This window comes from Jaculus jaculus, chromosome 13, assembly GCF_020740685.1.
Source record: "Jaculus jaculus isolate mJacJac1 chromosome 13, mJacJac1.mat.Y.cur, whole genome shotgun sequence".
Classification (NCBI taxonomy): Eukaryota; Metazoa; Chordata; class Mammalia; order Rodentia; family Dipodidae; genus Jaculus; species Jaculus jaculus.
Window position 1 is genome coordinate 88,510,817 of NC_059114.1, and position 16,349 is coordinate 88,527,165.

A 16,349-nucleotide genomic window follows, 5' to 3' on the forward strand; every position below is an offset into this window, starting at 1 on the left:
GAAGACAAGTCTTAGGCGTGTTCCAGCCTTCCGTCGTCTCCTTGAAGACAGGGGCTTCCACTGGTCACTGCTGCTTTGGGCAGCCCAGCTACCCCTGCCAGCTTTCAGTGGGTTCTCCTGCCTCCTCCCTGCAGCATGCAGGACTGGCTGGGATTACAAATGCCCACCATGGCACCAGGTGTCGCACACGGGCACTGAGCTTTGAAACCTGGACTCCTGCTGTGCGGCAAGGGACCTGACCTTGTCACTCTCGTTCTTTACTGCTGACGTTACCATCACGTGGGTGGCATGTGCATTGTTAAGATTTATATTTATTTATTTATTAATGACAGAGAGAGGGGTGAGAGGGAGAGAGAGAATGGGTGTGCCAGGGCCTCCAGCCTCTACAAATGAACCCCAAGACGCATGTGCCACCTTGTGCTTCTGGCTAACGTGGGACCTGGAGAATCAAACCTGGGCCCTTAGGCTTTGCAGGCCCCATGCATTATTAAAAGTGAGTTGGATTCATTACTCTTGGAACCCTGGTCATATTCACATACCTGAAAAAAAAAATCCAAAAGCACTGAGAGAGCAATTGGATTAAACTGTTTCTCTCCAAATTCATATGAAAATGTCCTGACTCCAATGCCTCAGAATATGACCACATTTGTAGGTAATAGGTAAAATGAATCATGACAAGCTGGGTTTGGTGGCTCATGCTTATAATCCTGCACTTGGGAGGCTGAGAGAAGTTCAAGGCAAGACTGGGGTCTGCATAATGAGCCTTGGGTCAGCTTGGGCTACAAGGTGAGGCCTTGTTCACCAACCCCACCACCCGGAGGGAAAAAAAATCAAAAACGGTGTTGTTCAGTTGGTTTCTAACCCAATGGGACTTGAGTCCTAAGAGAAAGTGGGTATGCGTTAGGACGCAGCACGCAAAGAGAAGGTGGTGTGAGGACAGGAGCTGAGAGACTGCCCTCACAGACCAGTCCCGTCAAGACCGTAATCTTTAACTTTTCTGTGACAAAACAAATTTCTGTACTTTAAATCGGCCAGCACGTGGTACTTTTTAGGGACCCTAGCAAACTACTAAGGAAGGCGAGGGGCGGGTGTGCATCTGCAGTCAATGTGCAGTGCGAACACGGTAACGAGGTGACCAAAACTCCCAGTTCCCTGAAGCCCAAGGGGGGGGACAGCACTAAGCCCGGGAGCTTTGCTGGCCTGTCCCGAGCACCCGCGGCACACCGAGGACCAAGAGCGTGATTTCCCTCAGGACCCTGACGCTGGCCGGCACGATGGCGCGAGGTCCGTGGAGAGGAGCCTCAGTTAAGAACACGTTCAAGTGGGAGAAGAAAAGAGCACCATGGCTGAACCAGCAGGCATACTGGATGAAAGAGGCTGTGACTGAAGGAGGAGGTCAGAAGGGATTCCTCGTTGGAGAGCTGCAGGTGGAGGTTTCAGTACCGCGTCAGTGCACAGGAGGAGGGACAAGAGGAAATGTTAGTCTGCCATATTATGTGTAGAGAGGGCCTAAAACACCCTTCTGCAGCATAGGGACAGTTTTTTCCTTACAGAAGTCGTTCAGTTGGTAAATTTTGAAGAAGGAAAACAAAAATACATTAGGCTAACAATACCTGAGTAACTATTACAGGCACAGCTGCTGACAGATAACCCAAACGTTGAGAAACGGAGCACATGCGTAGTTAACACGCATCCTTACAGGGCATCCATCCATCGCCAACAGAACACCAGAGACTTGACTGCGTAACTTTCAGTCAGTGATGAAGATCAACATGGCGCAGGACACACGAGGCCCCTCCTGTGGCCCTGGCACAATTATTTCTGTACTGTAGTTCTTGCCAAAACACACAAGATACATTTGCTTATGAGAAAACATCAGGTTGGGTATCCTATAACACAAAGGGCCAGTGAGACTTGGGAGTATTACCATGGTTTGAATATGTAATGTTTCCTCTATAGACTTCATGTGTTTGAAGACTCACCCCCAGCTAGTGTTGGTGCTTGGGATTTTTGTGGAACCTTTAGGAGGCGGTTCTGGAATCACGTGTCACTGAAGGTGGACCTTGCTATGGTCCAGCCCAGCTCTGTGCACTTTAGCTTTTCTACTTTCCTCCCTCGTGCTGTGAAGCTGTGATGCCGGCTCTCTATTCCTAAATGCCCTCCCTGCCAGGAGCAACTTCCCCTTCACACTGAAAGCCAGAAATAACCTTTCCTTCAATAAGCTGCGTCTGGTTAGATGTTTCATCCAGCAATAAGAAAGTAATTGCTGAAGTATCGAAACTGTGGAAGAGGCAAAAAGGGTAAGGAAATGCCACAGGTTGGATTCAAACTAAACCAGAAAAGGGTCACGAAGCAACAGTTTTGGTGAGCCCTACCCTGACAGCAGCTCAGTGTCCTGCTCTGACCACTGTGTGCTTATGGGAGACGCTACTACCAGGGGGGGTGAGGCAGCACCCAGGAGCTCTGGGGCCACTAGGGGAGCAGGTCAGTACAAAGGAAGCAGTACACCACTGGAAGAGAGATGGGATCCAGGAACTCTGCCATTAGAGGAGCGAGACCCAGCACCCAGGAACTCTGTACACCAACAGGGGAGTGAGATTCCGTGCACAGGAACTCTGTATACCACTGAGGGACCAAGATAAGTACATAGAAACTGTGAAATGTTTGGAACTTTTCTGTAAATCCCAGATTATTTCAAAACAAAAAGTTTTGGGCTGGAGAGGTAGGTTAGTGGTTAAGGCACTTGCCTAAAAAGTCCAAGGACCCAGGTTTGATTCCCCATGACCCATGTAAGCCAGATGCACAAGGTGAGACATGCCACCTGGAGTTTATTTGCAGAGGCTGGAGGCCCTGGCACCCCCAGTCTCTCTTTCTCGTAATAAAAAAGTTTCAAACATTCAAAGCTGCTGCAGATGTCACTGTGATTAGCTGATGAGGCTGGAGCATGAAAAGGCTACCAGGAAAGGTAGTGGGCAAAGTCACTGACCTTGAGGGGATATCAGTAACACATTTCTGGCTTCCCTCACCCCACCTCTTGGAAAGAGCACACAGTCCTGCAGTTGAGGGCGCTGCGGCTTGGGAATGCCGCGCACCTCCTGCAGCGGCGACTCTGGCTGCCGCCTGGTCCAGCCGCGACTTCTCCCTCGTGTGCCCTGCACTTCCGCTCTGCACAATGTGCCACAGTGCCGGCCTCGAGCACAGCTGTGGCCCGCCCCGGAGGCTCTCAGGTTCATGCACAAAGATACTCCTGTTTTGAGGAAGTTTTCTCTGATTTCTTTACCCCACAGATAATACCTCTTGCTCTGGAGGGACCGGAATGACGAAACCCCTGCTTCTGAGGGCTTCATTCAGCACACGAGTTCCTGCTGCTTTTGCGCAGCCGTCAACCCACAAAAGCACCTTTATGGAGGCATTCAAACTTCATCTGGGAGCCAAAAATCTGATAGTAAATACAGCAATGAAAAGGAGCCTATCTGTTCACAAATGATGTGAGTTTTCCTTTCTTTAACAAACGACTCAAACATTCCCTTTCCACATTTGACTTGGTTACTCTGACATTCTCTGTTTGCATGAACATTGTGCATTATTTGCAGAATTGCAAGATGAGAGATAACCTCACTAACTGTGCTATCTAAACAGCAACAAAAACTATAGTGACAAAAAATTACAGTAAGCTATCCCAATTCTGTTAAATTTCAGAGAGATTTAGGCCACACATTGGCGGGGGCCTGGTCTGGGCATGACTGCAGAACACTTCTCAGTGCCAGCCTTTCAGGGAAAGGAAGGGAGACTAAGCAGCTAAGTCTGGTCTGGGGACAGGGACAGATAAGTGCCGTGGAGCACAAACCTTTAACTGTTGCAAAAGGTTGCAAATTAATAAAGAAAATGGAGTTTTCACTTGTGATGGGGCCTTTCCTTCCACACTCACAAGTGCACTATACAGCTGCGCGGCTAGCTAGAGGCACAGAAAGGGGGAAAGGCCTGGAAGAGGACTTCTGGAGTGATCACGTCATAATTCCAATACATGCGGAGGTCTTGGGGTCATGGACCCACACGGCAGCTTTGGCAAGGGGCTCATGGACCAAGGCTACCAGCCTCGGGCAGCGGAGGCTGTCTGCAGACGCTAGCCAGCTCCCCAAAGGCAGCACAGCTGGGCCACGGGGCGGTGGGCACGCGGTCGGACCCTGGGCTCCGAGTCTGCCGATCACCCTGGAACACGTGCTTGCTTAGCTGCCTCTGCTCTCGTTTACAACGGGGCGACCACAGGGTGCCAGCACGCACGTGCACACACAGCGCACGGCCACGCATGCGCGCAAGGGTGAAAGAGAGCAGTGTCGTGCCTGGCACGTGCCGCTCCTGGCCACTTCCAGCGCCCCAGCAGCCCTCTGCCACAGGCGTAACTGTGCCCACCTAAGTGCTCACGTTCCAGTGGTCAGCCCCAGCGCCTCAGAGGGAGACTCTGTTTGGAAAGATGGTCTGTAGAGATGATCAAAATAAGTCTCTTAGGATGGGTCCAAGTCCATAATCTGACAGGGGTCCTCCTAAGAGGAAATTTAAACCCAGAAATGGCAAGGGGCCACATTAAGACAAAGCCTGAGACTTCGGTTCCGTTATCCAGCTTGGCCTTCTGTGATGGCCGCTGAGCAGAAAAACACAGCCCGCCCTCACCTGACAATGATGTGCTGTGTGTCATTCAGGCTGACATGGCCTATTTCTGAACCACCAGCAAACTTACCCACATCTAAAAACAGAACCTCAATGTTTGCTGTAGTAAATTCCAAGTTGGCCGGGCTTGTGTTGAAGCACAGGGGACGAGGAGCAGTCACACACAGGTCAGTGTGCTGACAACTCAAAACGGCAGAGTTGCAGTGCAGGCGGGGGAAGGGGCCTGCTCACCGTCCTCTCGAGGTTTCAAAGGCCAGCCCTTCAAATAATAAAACTCCCTCCCACCCTGACCTGCTCTTGGCTAGAACGTTTTGGGGACATCCTTACTTGAATAGTCAAGGCATGTGGAGTGAGCAAGCTGCCCAAAGTGTCCCAGGCACTGTTGGTCAGACCACAGTGTGAAAGTTCAGCCTCAGGAAGACCGCTGACGACGCCCAGACTGCGCCACTGGAAGCCACTGAGAGTGCAAGCGAGGGGCGGGGCTCAAGTGCCGGCCTCCCCGCAGGCCTCCGCGTCTCTCAGAGGTACTCCAAAGTCTTGCAATGAAGGAAGATTACATAAAAATTAAATTTAAAGTTATTCAAAATCCACCGTGAAATGTTAGTTATCAATGAGAATCTCGCTGCGTCCTTGGAAGTGCAGGTACTACAGAGACTCAGGGCTGCAAAGAGCGCAGGCAGCAGCTCTGTGTCGCGAGTGTTTGCTGTGCGCCCCGGCAGCTCAGGAGCCACAGCAACCTTGTCACATTGTTGCAGTTTGCATTAAGGCAAAACTGTGGCCTCACAAAAGCTACTGTACGTTTTTTTTTCAAGGTAGGGTCTCACTCGAGGCCAGGCTGACCTGGAATCCACTCTGTAGTCTCAGGGTGGCTTCAAGCTCACAGTGATACTCCTCCCTCGGCCTTCCAAGTGCTGGGATTAAAGGCATGTGCCACCATGCCTGGCTTTGGAGAGATATTCTTAACATGATATTTTAATGCACACTCTTATAGGAAAACGTCTAACAGAAGATCCTTTTACTGATGATCACAGACTCATGAGTAAATTCATATGAATGATTTTAAAGAGCCATCTATTTGATGGGGACATTTTTCTCCTAAGTGGGTAAAACAAAATTGCAGATGCATGTACGTACACACAAACGCACACGCACACACACACACACAGCACTGCACAGCATGTTCTGTTAGGATTCTCACTAGTCAATTCTGACTCAGGTGATGTGCTTCTAAAGTTCACTTTCCTCTGTCAACTCTATTCCTTTCATTGCACCTTGCAGGTTTGCCTCCCCACAGCCATGTGACTCACTGGTCACGCTATCCACACAGAGCGGTAGTCACAGTCAACTGAGCTTCCCCTGTGTCACGGCACTTAAGCTAGGCCCTGTGTACTACCTATCCACAAAGAAGATCCATGCAGCTCTGTGTATGGATTCCAAGTCCGGGGCAAAAAGAGAAAGTGGGGGTGGGACGGAAGAGAAGACACACTGGGAACATATGGTAAAAACACAAGGAAAAATACTTGGCAAGTGGTAATGAGAGACAGAACTGCTCAGCTTCTACCTCTTTGCGTTTTATTTCTGAAAGGTAAAGTATCTAAAAACAAGTGATACATCTTATAATTTAGTTTTTCTTCTCTTCTTTCAAAGGAAAATCTGACAGTTTGAGGTCACTGTGTGTGTGTTTCTGAGAACAGACCCCACAGCACGCACTGGGCTTGCCCGGGACACGGGAGTCACGGTGCGCCATGCCTGCTGCCTCACGAGGCACTGGCGTCTGGCGGACGGTCTCCTTCCCCGTGAGCGTCAACGCCGTTGTCGGCACCTGCGGCCACGTCCACCGAGGTTCTGCTCGTGGGGAAGATGCTCTCCAGCCCCAGAGAGACCTCAGCAGCAGCTCAGTGCACACCTCCTGAACAGAGACCAGCGGTTCAGCCACATGGGCACACTTACTTCTCATAGCAGAGCCCTCAGAGCCACAGTGGAGCCAGGGCCATAGCCCCCGTTTCCTTCCACCTACAGCAGTCAGCTTCTCAAAATACTTAATGAGAGAGCCGCACTGAACTTGTATCTCTTCCAAACATATCATCTCTGTGATTTTTCATAGTTTCTGCAAATGCAAGAGTGAATAAATTGAAGCAGGAATCCCTAATTTGTCTAGTTTGGCATCTACAAAATGTCAAAAATGAGGTATCACTTCAAACCCTCTATCATTTAGAAAGTGAGAGGTGTGAGTGGACCTCGGGATCCCGTACCTGCCACCGAGCCCTACAGGTCCAGTTCATACTCCCTGTAACACCTGCCTGTGATTCTGTTTGCTTTACCTGACTCAGAGCTACCTCCATACTTTTTCTTTTAAAGGACAGTTTCACTATGTAGCCCAGGCTGGCCTCAAACTTGTGATTCTACCTCTCATCTCCTGAGGGTAGGGATAACACGTGTGCACCACTGCGCCTGGAAAGTGTAGGAAGCTCGTTTCTCATCCATTGTTTATGCCTTTGCAATATGTATGCACATTTATGTGTATGTGTGTGTGTATATGTGTATATATATAATTTTGTGATGATCTAATATGAGTAACTGTCAACACCTGCCCAGGGATCGTTCCTCTTTTAATACTTTAATGCAAAGTGGGAACGTGACAATGCCACAAACATGAAGCACTTCGCCAGATGACAGCCCTTGCGTGGCTCTGTAATGACATGTTCTACAGAAAGTGCCTCATAATCGCAGGTCTAGGCCGATTCCTCAGGCTCGGATCCACAGTGCTCGGGAGAAGACAACGGTTTTAATGTTGGTTCAACTCCCTGTCCTTCAGCTTTTCTTCCCACAGGGTCTGGATTAGCACTGCTCAAGCAGTAAAACTGCTCTTTTCCAAGTGAAGTGAAACATGGATGCAGATTTCCCACTGTGTGTACTTTGAAGAGTACGGGGGCAGGGAAGAGTTTGAAGCGCCCGTGCATTAGCGTACCCGCGGTTGCTTTCTCATCGCAGCGGCACTCGGCATGACACAAAGGCATAAACACACCAGTGTCACAGTGTGTTCCGTGACACTTGTGAATATCACTGAAGACTTTTTAATACCTTACACTCTTTGAATCCTTATTAGGTCATTTAAAAGTCATGACAAGTTTCAGACTCATCTGAGCTAGGAAGCGTTTTGGGCCAAACCTTTTTACGATCTAGGAAAGACACTTGAGGTGCACAAACATGTACCACATCATCTGAAATTCTGGTGGGAAGTGCTAAGGCCTCAGCCTTGAAGCTCCAGGTTTTGTCACAGGGACCTGAGGAGGCAGAGAGGCACCTTGCTTGGCCTCTGCAAAGCTGCCACTTAGAGGGATGGGGGCAGTGCTTGGTTCTGACGGACACATGTGTCATTCTTATTTGAGTGGTGACTGTTCCCAGGACACAGCAGCTTGGAAAGGTTGGTCGGTGGCAGGAGCCAGCCTTAGGTCAGAGCAGGGCCTGGGCCTGATGTCCATGACTCAGCCTGGATTGACCATGTGAGCGACTCAGTGATCCTGATGCTGAGGTCCCTGATGTTGAACACCTACCTCCACTCAGACCTGTCAGAGAAGAGCAGAGGAAGGGCCAGGGAGCTTGAAGAGGGGTGCATATTCCTCTTTAAGGACGGGGTAACAGGGTGGCCTCTTGCCAACTGCATTGAGGGTGAGGAACGGCGGCTGTCCTGAGCTCTGAGGGAGTGGCTGGCAGGGTTGGTGTTTGCCCGTGTGCCCTCTGCCCGGGGTCAATGGCAGTGCAGAAAGCCTTGGTGGCCATCCTGAGCATGGTTACCTTCTAGGTCTCCTTCTTTCATCTGCCCACCCCAGGCAGGGAAGGTGTTGTCCCCTGGTCTCACCTACACAGCATGGGGGGACATGGAGTGCAGGAGAGACCTGGCCTTACCAGTGGAGAAGATGTTGGGGAACAAGGCAGAGGAGGCTGCCGTGACCTCACAGGCCAACACTCTAGACAAGAAGGATGTGGAAAGGGGCGAGGCAAGGAAAACAGTCTTGTGGGGAGGACCAGGTGTCAGACATGGTGTAATTTAGGCCTTAATGAAAACACGCCCTTATTTCATGTTGACATCTTGGCAATGCCAGTAGTTACCTGCAGAGCTCACACCCCAGACATCAGGTCTGAGTTTGTCCATTCACTTTAAGAAATTTCAAGTGATACTGGGGAGTAGCAACAATGTGCTTCTTTCTTTGAATTTTGAGTAGTGGGCCTAGTAAATCAATCTATGCAGAGTGTAACTTTAAAGTCAAAGCAGGAGAGCACAGGCCTCGCCAGGCAGAATTAAGAAGGAAGGGCCTCGTCTGCCTTGCTTTGGAAGCAGGCACCATGGGCCGACAGCCTGAGCGCACTGCTGTCTCTCAGAGCTGGCTATGTGAGGAGGCCCAGCTCGCCTGCTCCACGGCTAGCCCACAGTTCCTCTATCGCTGTTGAAGCTTAGCTTGGTCTCTAACATTCTTGCTGAATTGGATTAAAGGACTTCCAGTGAATCCTATACAGTTCCCTGCAGTTCTTCTCAGGCCGCCCTGATGTGTTGCAACGCTTACTGACGGCATCAAGCTTATTCTGCCCTGCCCTCACCTTCACAGTCACCGGATGAAGTACTTTTCTTTCCTTTAGTATTTGCTGCTCCAGACGCGTGAATGAGCAGGAAGCCCTCTCTTACTGGGTGCCCCATGCCATGGGGACAGAGTGTGTGTATCCAAATGAGTATGACCACACATATGTGTACGTGTGTGCATGTGCACATGTTCGTGTGAGATGTAAGGACTTGTAAGGTGTGTTAGAAAACTGGGTTTTATTCTGTGCTTAATGGAAAGTTAATGAAGAAATTTCACAAGAGTCACATTATAGGATTTGTGTAAAAGGTGCAATGAGAGAGGCCAGGCAGTGAGGTTTGGATGTCAGGTGGCAAGGGTACTGGTTGAGGTGGAGGACAGAGAATTTATTTGAAAGATACTATGGAGACAACATTAACAAGATAGAGAAGGCATTCTCAAAAAGTTAAAGTTGGGATTATCAGAGGTTTCATTCCATTTCTGTGGCTATAATAGAATTTCCTAAGTGGTAATTGATAACGAACACAAGCTAAGGATGAGGACACCCCAGCATCTGTGGGGGCCTTGTCTTCTGTGTTCACGGGGTGGAAGTGCGGGCACTGATCCCGCTCAATGAAGGAACCTGGAGGCTCCTTGAGGTCCCCTGCCCCCACATTATGATCAAAACACTGGGGATTAGATGTCACCCAGGATCTGTGGAAGGACCCAAGATCCAGCCTTATGCGACCCAGCGATTCCACTTTTGGGTGTACGCCCCAAAGAGCTGAGGCAGAGTTGCGAGGAGCTTCTCTGCATGCCGTGTCAATGGCAGCAGTATACACACTAGTCCAAAGGTGGAAGCAACCCACGTGTCTGGTGAGTGATGAGTGGACATGTCGGGCATATACGCACAGGCACACGGCGGCACACACACACATACAAACCCCGAAGACGGTACAGTAAGTGATCGACGCCAGCCGTACGAGCACTGGATGCCTCACAGGAGGCAGCTACTTTAGATTTGAAAATGTTGGCAAGGCAGTCACCAGAGGTGAAATATAAAGGTGACTGGAGGGTGGGTGGACATGACCACCTCAGGAGAGCTTGAATGGAGGCAAGCCCTGGGTTCAGTCGCACAACAGCTCTCATGGGGACATGAAAAGTGCAGGCGGTGTCTGGACTGGCCCCGCAGGAAGTGGGCACTCCTCACATTCCTACCTGCTTCCTGAATCAAGGATAAGCACAAGCTCTACAGGCTGAGCCAGTGCAGGGAGAAGTCTCCTGGATGTACTGCAGACTACAGGTGACAAGCCAGCACCTATTTCCAGTCAGCCGAGGCTTGTTCCCAAGGGAGCAAGGCGCTGGGCTCTCAGAGCGGGCTGCTCCTCAGACCTTACGGAGCCTTTCAAAGGTGGGCGCCTCGGCCCCGGCCAGTCCACACTCCGAGTCGCGGCACATGGCACAAAGCAGACGCGACACAGTGGGCCAGCCCCAGGACGAGCGCACACTTCACTGCACCCCTGCCTGCCGAGCTGGTGACCAAGATGTTGTGAGGAAGAAGAACGGCAGCCAGAGTAGGACCCAAGCAACCCTCAACGACCCGCCCCAGGCAATCTGTGCACAGAGGATGCCTGAGATGCAAGAATTCAAAAATAGGATGCCTTCACAGTGGGGAGCCTTTCTCTATAGAATGATGTCTACAGGAGAGACAGGAGTTTCAACCCCTTCTGGAAAAGCAAATTTTGTGTTTAAATTTCTTATTCACTTAAAATAAACTGTATCTTTAGCCTCTCCCCAAATCAACGCAGGGAGATATGAAGAGTCCCCTAAAGGACACTTCCAGGCATGTCAAGCATGACCCACAGACTTCCAGGTCAAGCCCAGCTTCAGAGCCACCAGGGAACCCACGCGCCACTAACAGCAAGAGCATGAGCACCTCACTGTGACCCTCGGAACAAATTACTGTTCGCTGGCAAAGGCCGTCGTATTAATGGGCGTGTTAAGACATTTTAACAGATTCATGGAAAACAAAGTTGTTTGGACAGAGAGCTCCTTCCTTCCACGTGGAAGGGCAGAGCCGTAAGACTCCGTGACAGCAGAGGGTCTTGGGGGATTATAGCATGTGACGACAGTGTTGTCGCATTCAGGAGTCCTGGAGTAAGAGGAATGCAGGGCAGCTTATCTGATAGTGCCAAGGGAGTCTGGCTCAGATAGGGGAATGATGCAAACTGTGTTTTGTGAGAAAAGGGTTTGTGATGCCTCACTTGCCCCTCCTCGTTGTATCCTCAAAGCCCAGAATGTTCTCACAACGAGATAGGGCTCACAGTCAGAGATACTAGGTGAGTGGACGCATGGGGACTGTAGGTGTCAACATCCTAGCACGCCAGCGTTTTTCCAATCACAGCTGGGCCCTGTCTCCACAGCAGGAGGGGTGGGACGTGGGCTGAGCAGATGCAAACCAAGTTCTGCTTCCCCGGGCTCTCGGAGAGGCACAGGAGTGACTTTTCAGGTGCCGGAACACCACAGAATGTATTCTGGCAGAAAATCAGAAGGGCAGAGCCATTTACAAACACACAAAATCCCTATTTGTCAGAAGTTTTTAGGACTAAGTGGGATGCAGTAAGTGCAGAGTTCTTTCCCCTAAGCTAACCTGCAATTGTGAACTCCAGGAAGCGAGGCGCACACCATGGGAAAAGGCATATGCAAAAGAAATATTTCAGAACAAGTGCTACAGCATGTTCAAGTTCACCCAGGGCTCCTCTGGAGGAGAGGGAAAAGCTGACTTTTATCTCCAATGGAAGTTCAGGACCCCCTGGTTGTGGACTCGAGGCAGCATGGCTTAGCACAGCTGTCTATCTGGACTCAAAGTTCGACATTACCAGAGAACACATGTGGCTCTAGACAGGAAGACAAAGTCACTAGAAATGAAATCTGACAGCCTGGCTGCTGGCAAAACTCTGAAAATTCGGTTTCTTCAGGTCCCTAGAGAAACAGCAGTCTCCTTCATCCTGCTCCTCACTGTGGTGGCAAAACATTCCTATGGAGGGCCCGGGATGCATAGGGGGAGAGCGCAGCTTGACCTAACATGAATGAGGTGAGCTGCTGGGAACGGGGGCCGTGAAGCCTCATTCATTGAGCTGAAGGGAACGACAACCATGGCAGCCAGCGGCCAGGACCAGAGTGTGTCACAGTGACTGTGAGCAAGGTGAGGAGGGTGAGAAAAGGAAGCCACTGGAATGTTCTTAACAGAAAGCATCAGCATAGCAACAACCACGTCCTCCGTATGGCACAGTCCTCCACATCTGGAAGAACTGTGGAGGAGTGTGGTGTGAACACGAGTGTGTCAGAGCACAGCTACATCCTATGTATGGCACGGTTCTCCACATCTGGAAGAACTGTGGAGGACTGTGGTGTGAACACGAGTGTGTCAGAGCACGGCTACGTCCTCCGTATGGCACGGTTCTCCACATCAGGAAGAACTGTGGAGGACTGTGGTGTGAACACGAGTGTGTCAGAGCACAGCTACGTCCTCCGTATGGCACGGTTCTCCACATCTGGAAGAACTGTGGAGGAGTGTGGTGTGAACACGAGTGTGTCAGAGCACAGCTATGTCCTATGTATGGCACGGTCCTCCACATCTGGAAGAACTGTGGAGGAGTGTGGTGTGTACACGAGTGTGTCAGAGCACAGCTACGTCCTCCGTATGGCACGGTTCTCCACATCTGGAAGAACTGTGGAGGAGTGTGGTGTGAACACGAGTGTGTCAGAGCACGGCTACGTCCTATGTATGGCACGGTTCTCCACATCAGGAAGAACTGTGGAGGACTGTGGTGTGAACACGAGTGTGTCAGAGCACGGCTACGTCCTATGTATGGCAAGGTTCTCCACATCTGGAAGAACTGTGGAGGAGTGTGGTGTGAACACGAGTGTGTCAGAGCACAGCTACATCCTATGTATGGCACGGTTCTCCACATCTGGAAGAACTGTGGAGGAGTGTGGTGTGTACACGAGTGTGTCAGAGCACAGCTACGTCCTCCGTATGGCACGGATCTCCACATCTGGAAGAACTGTGGAGGAGTGTGGTGTGAACACGAGTGTGTCAGAGCACGGCTACGTCCTCCGTATGGCACGGTTCTCCACATCTGGAAGAACTGTGGAGGACTGTGGTGTGAACACGAGTGTGTCAGAGCACAGCTACATCCTATGTATGGCAAGGTTCTCCACATCAGGAAGAACTGTGGAGGACTGTGGTGTGAACATGAGTGTGTCAGAGCACGGCTACGTCCTCCGTATGGCACGGTTCTCCACATCTGGAAGAACTGTGGAGGAGTGTGGTGTGAACACGAGTGTGTCAGAGCACGGCTACGTCCTCCGTATGGCACGGTTCTCCACATCTGGAAGAACTGTGGAGGAGTGTGGTGTGAACACGATTGTGTCAGAGCACGGCTACGTCCTCCGTATGGCACGGTTCTCCACATCTGGAAGAACTGTGGAGGAGTGTGGTGTGAACACGAGTGTGTCAGAGCACAGCTACGTCCTCCGTATGGCACGGTTCTCCACATCAGGAAGAACTGTGGAGGACTGTGGTGTGAACATGAGTGTGTCAGAGCACGGCTACGTCCTCCGTATGGCACGGTTCTCCACATCTGGAAGAACTGTGGAGGAGTGTGGTGTGTACACGAGTGTGTCAGAGCACAGCTACGTCCTCCGTATGGCACGGATCTCCACATCTGGAAGAACTGTGGAGGAGTGTGGTGTGAACACGAGTGTGTCAGAGCACAGCTACGTCCTCCGTATGGCAAGGTTCTCCACATCTGGAAGAACTGTGGAGGACTGTGGTGTGAACACGAGTGTGTCAGAGCACGGCTACGTCCTCTGTATGGCACGGTTCTCCACATCTGGAAGAACTGTGGAGGAGTGTGGTGTGAACACGAGTGTGTCAGAGCACGGCTACGTCCTCCGTATGGCACGGATCTCCACATCAGGAAGAACTGTGGAGGAGTCTGGTGTGAACACGAGTGTGTCAGAGCACAGCTACGTCCTCCGTATGGCAAGGTTCTCCACATCTGGAAGAACTGTGGAGGAGTGTGGTGTGAACACGAGTGTGTCAGAGCACGGCTATGTCCTCCGTATGGCACGTTTCTCCACATCTGGAAGAACTGTGGAGGAGTGTGGTGTGAACACGAGTGTGTCAGAGCACGGCTACGTCCTCCGTATGGCACGGTTCTCCACATCTGGAAGAACTGTGGAGGAGTGTGGTGTGAACACGAGTGTGTCAGAGCACAGCTACGTCCTATGTATGGTACGGTTCTCCACATATGGAAGAACTGTGGCTCGTGGGAAAGTCACACGCGTCAGCTGGCTGCTCACTGAGACCTATGACTGCTGTTGAGTCCAGTGACATCACACCAGCTGCAGATGAAAACCAACTTTCTAGTAGCCATGCATTAGAAAGAAAAAAGACATGATAATTTTAGCTATATTTTTGCTTACAAACTGTATGAACCATTATCATGTAGCATATAATGACTATAAAATTACAACATGACATTTTGCACAAGAATCCAGTGTGCTTTACATCTACAGCAAGCACACTGATCAGGACAAGCCGCTTCTCAAGAGTCTGTCTATCTGACGAATGCTGCAGTAGGCAGTTGCAGCATGAAGTCTCTCATGTTCTCTAAGAAATCTACCACTGATCCATCTCAAGGCCTGTGGACAGCCGTCCTACTCCAACTACTTTAACCTAAAATAATTGCCTGAGAATGCTCATTGTTGCTTTTTCAAATGCCCTGTCATTTCAGGCTTACAGCACATCTTCCAAAAGCCACCTCTATGGCCAGGGACAGAGCCTGGCACCACCGCCTCACCCATCTCTCAAGGACAGCTCCATTCCTTGTCTGTGCAGGTAGCCAGGAGATTGGGGTATCCTGAGACCCTTTGGTTTCCATGGCTACGCACAATGGAGGTGCGCTCAAGCCTGCACTGTTTCCTGGAAGCAGCCCGGCCCACGCCCCTTACCTGTTACCTTCCCTGCCTATTTTCGGCATGCCTGGAAGAGAGCAGTGTCTTCTCGCTTTGCCACTTAGGCAGGACCCGGCCCTGCAGCACCACCTCAGGCTGACGCCCCACTCTACCACCTCTGCAGTGAGGAGCCCCGGTCGCGACAGGCCGCAGCACCAACATGCTGAAGCGCGGCAGGCCAGGAGGATCCCCCACAACACCGGCAGCAGAGCGCCCTCTGCGCCACTGTCCCGCGGTCCTTGGCCGCTTCCTACCTTTGTGGTTGAAGATGCCCTCCATCTCCATGCTGCTTCGCGAGTGGGCAATGCACAGGGAGCCGCAGGGCACCAGGCCTTCTGCCGCAGGCGACCGGTCAGTGGTGCGCACCAGGCACCAGTCAGGCTTGTCGTGCGGCCGCTCCACTACCTCCACCGTCTGGCCACGCCGGATGGTCAGCTCGTTGCTGTTGCAGGCCGTGAAGTCGTGGATCACCACCGTCAGCTCACAGCCACCAGAGAGCTGGCAGGGACAGAGAGAGAGGGGCCGGTCAGCAAGCAAAGCCACTGGGCCTTTGCAGGCAGGGCTGTGAGCCCAGCAGAGGGCGCCCGCACCTGTGCTGCAGCTGGGTCCACGGCAAGGCTGGCCACGTGGAAGGGCTTCCTACGGCTGGGCCTGCTTTGTGTCCCCTGGCACCACGTGCGTAGTCACGTTCTAACCCGACGGCTGTCACTTTCTAAGGGCTTCGCTGTCAGAGCCACACGTGCCTCCTCACGCACCTGGTGCATTCTACTTCCTCCCTCAGGAATGCGAGGCACGCATTAAAAATTACAGCACTGGTAAAGACCGCTCCAAGGTACTTCTGGAACTAATGTAAAATATGGTGACGATGACGGTAAGGAGTAATTTCCACTCCAAAGCTCCATCACAGTGTCCTGTGTGCCCTGAGCATTCGCCCAAGAGTGACGGAAAATAAACAAGTGGTGCAGTTTCACCCAAAAGGAAGTTTCACCAGCTTTCAGCAGCCCTGGCCGGGAACGAAGCAGCCCCAGGAGAGGACCCCGGGAAGGCCACAGGCTGCGACCCTGCAATGCCAGAGCTCAGCTCGCTGCCTACTTCTGCACTCCATCC

The 16,349-nt window shown here is 51.4% G+C and overlaps 1 protein-coding gene across 3 annotated transcripts in view; it reads right to left on the reverse strand.

Moving 5' to 3' along the window:
• The window catches only part of Trio (trio Rho guanine nucleotide exchange factor), a 353,577-nt gene that overhangs the window by 67,252 nt on the left and 269,976 nt on the right, over positions 1 to 16,349 (reverse strand). For all 3 annotated transcript variants that reach the window (XM_045132004.1, XM_045132006.1, XM_045132005.1), the window contains exon 34: positions 15,497 to 15,740. In XM_045132004.1, coding sequence (XP_044987939.1) covers positions 15,497 to 15,740 — 244 coding nt within the window. The remainder of the gene's footprint in view (positions 1 to 15,496; positions 15,741 to 16,349) is intronic.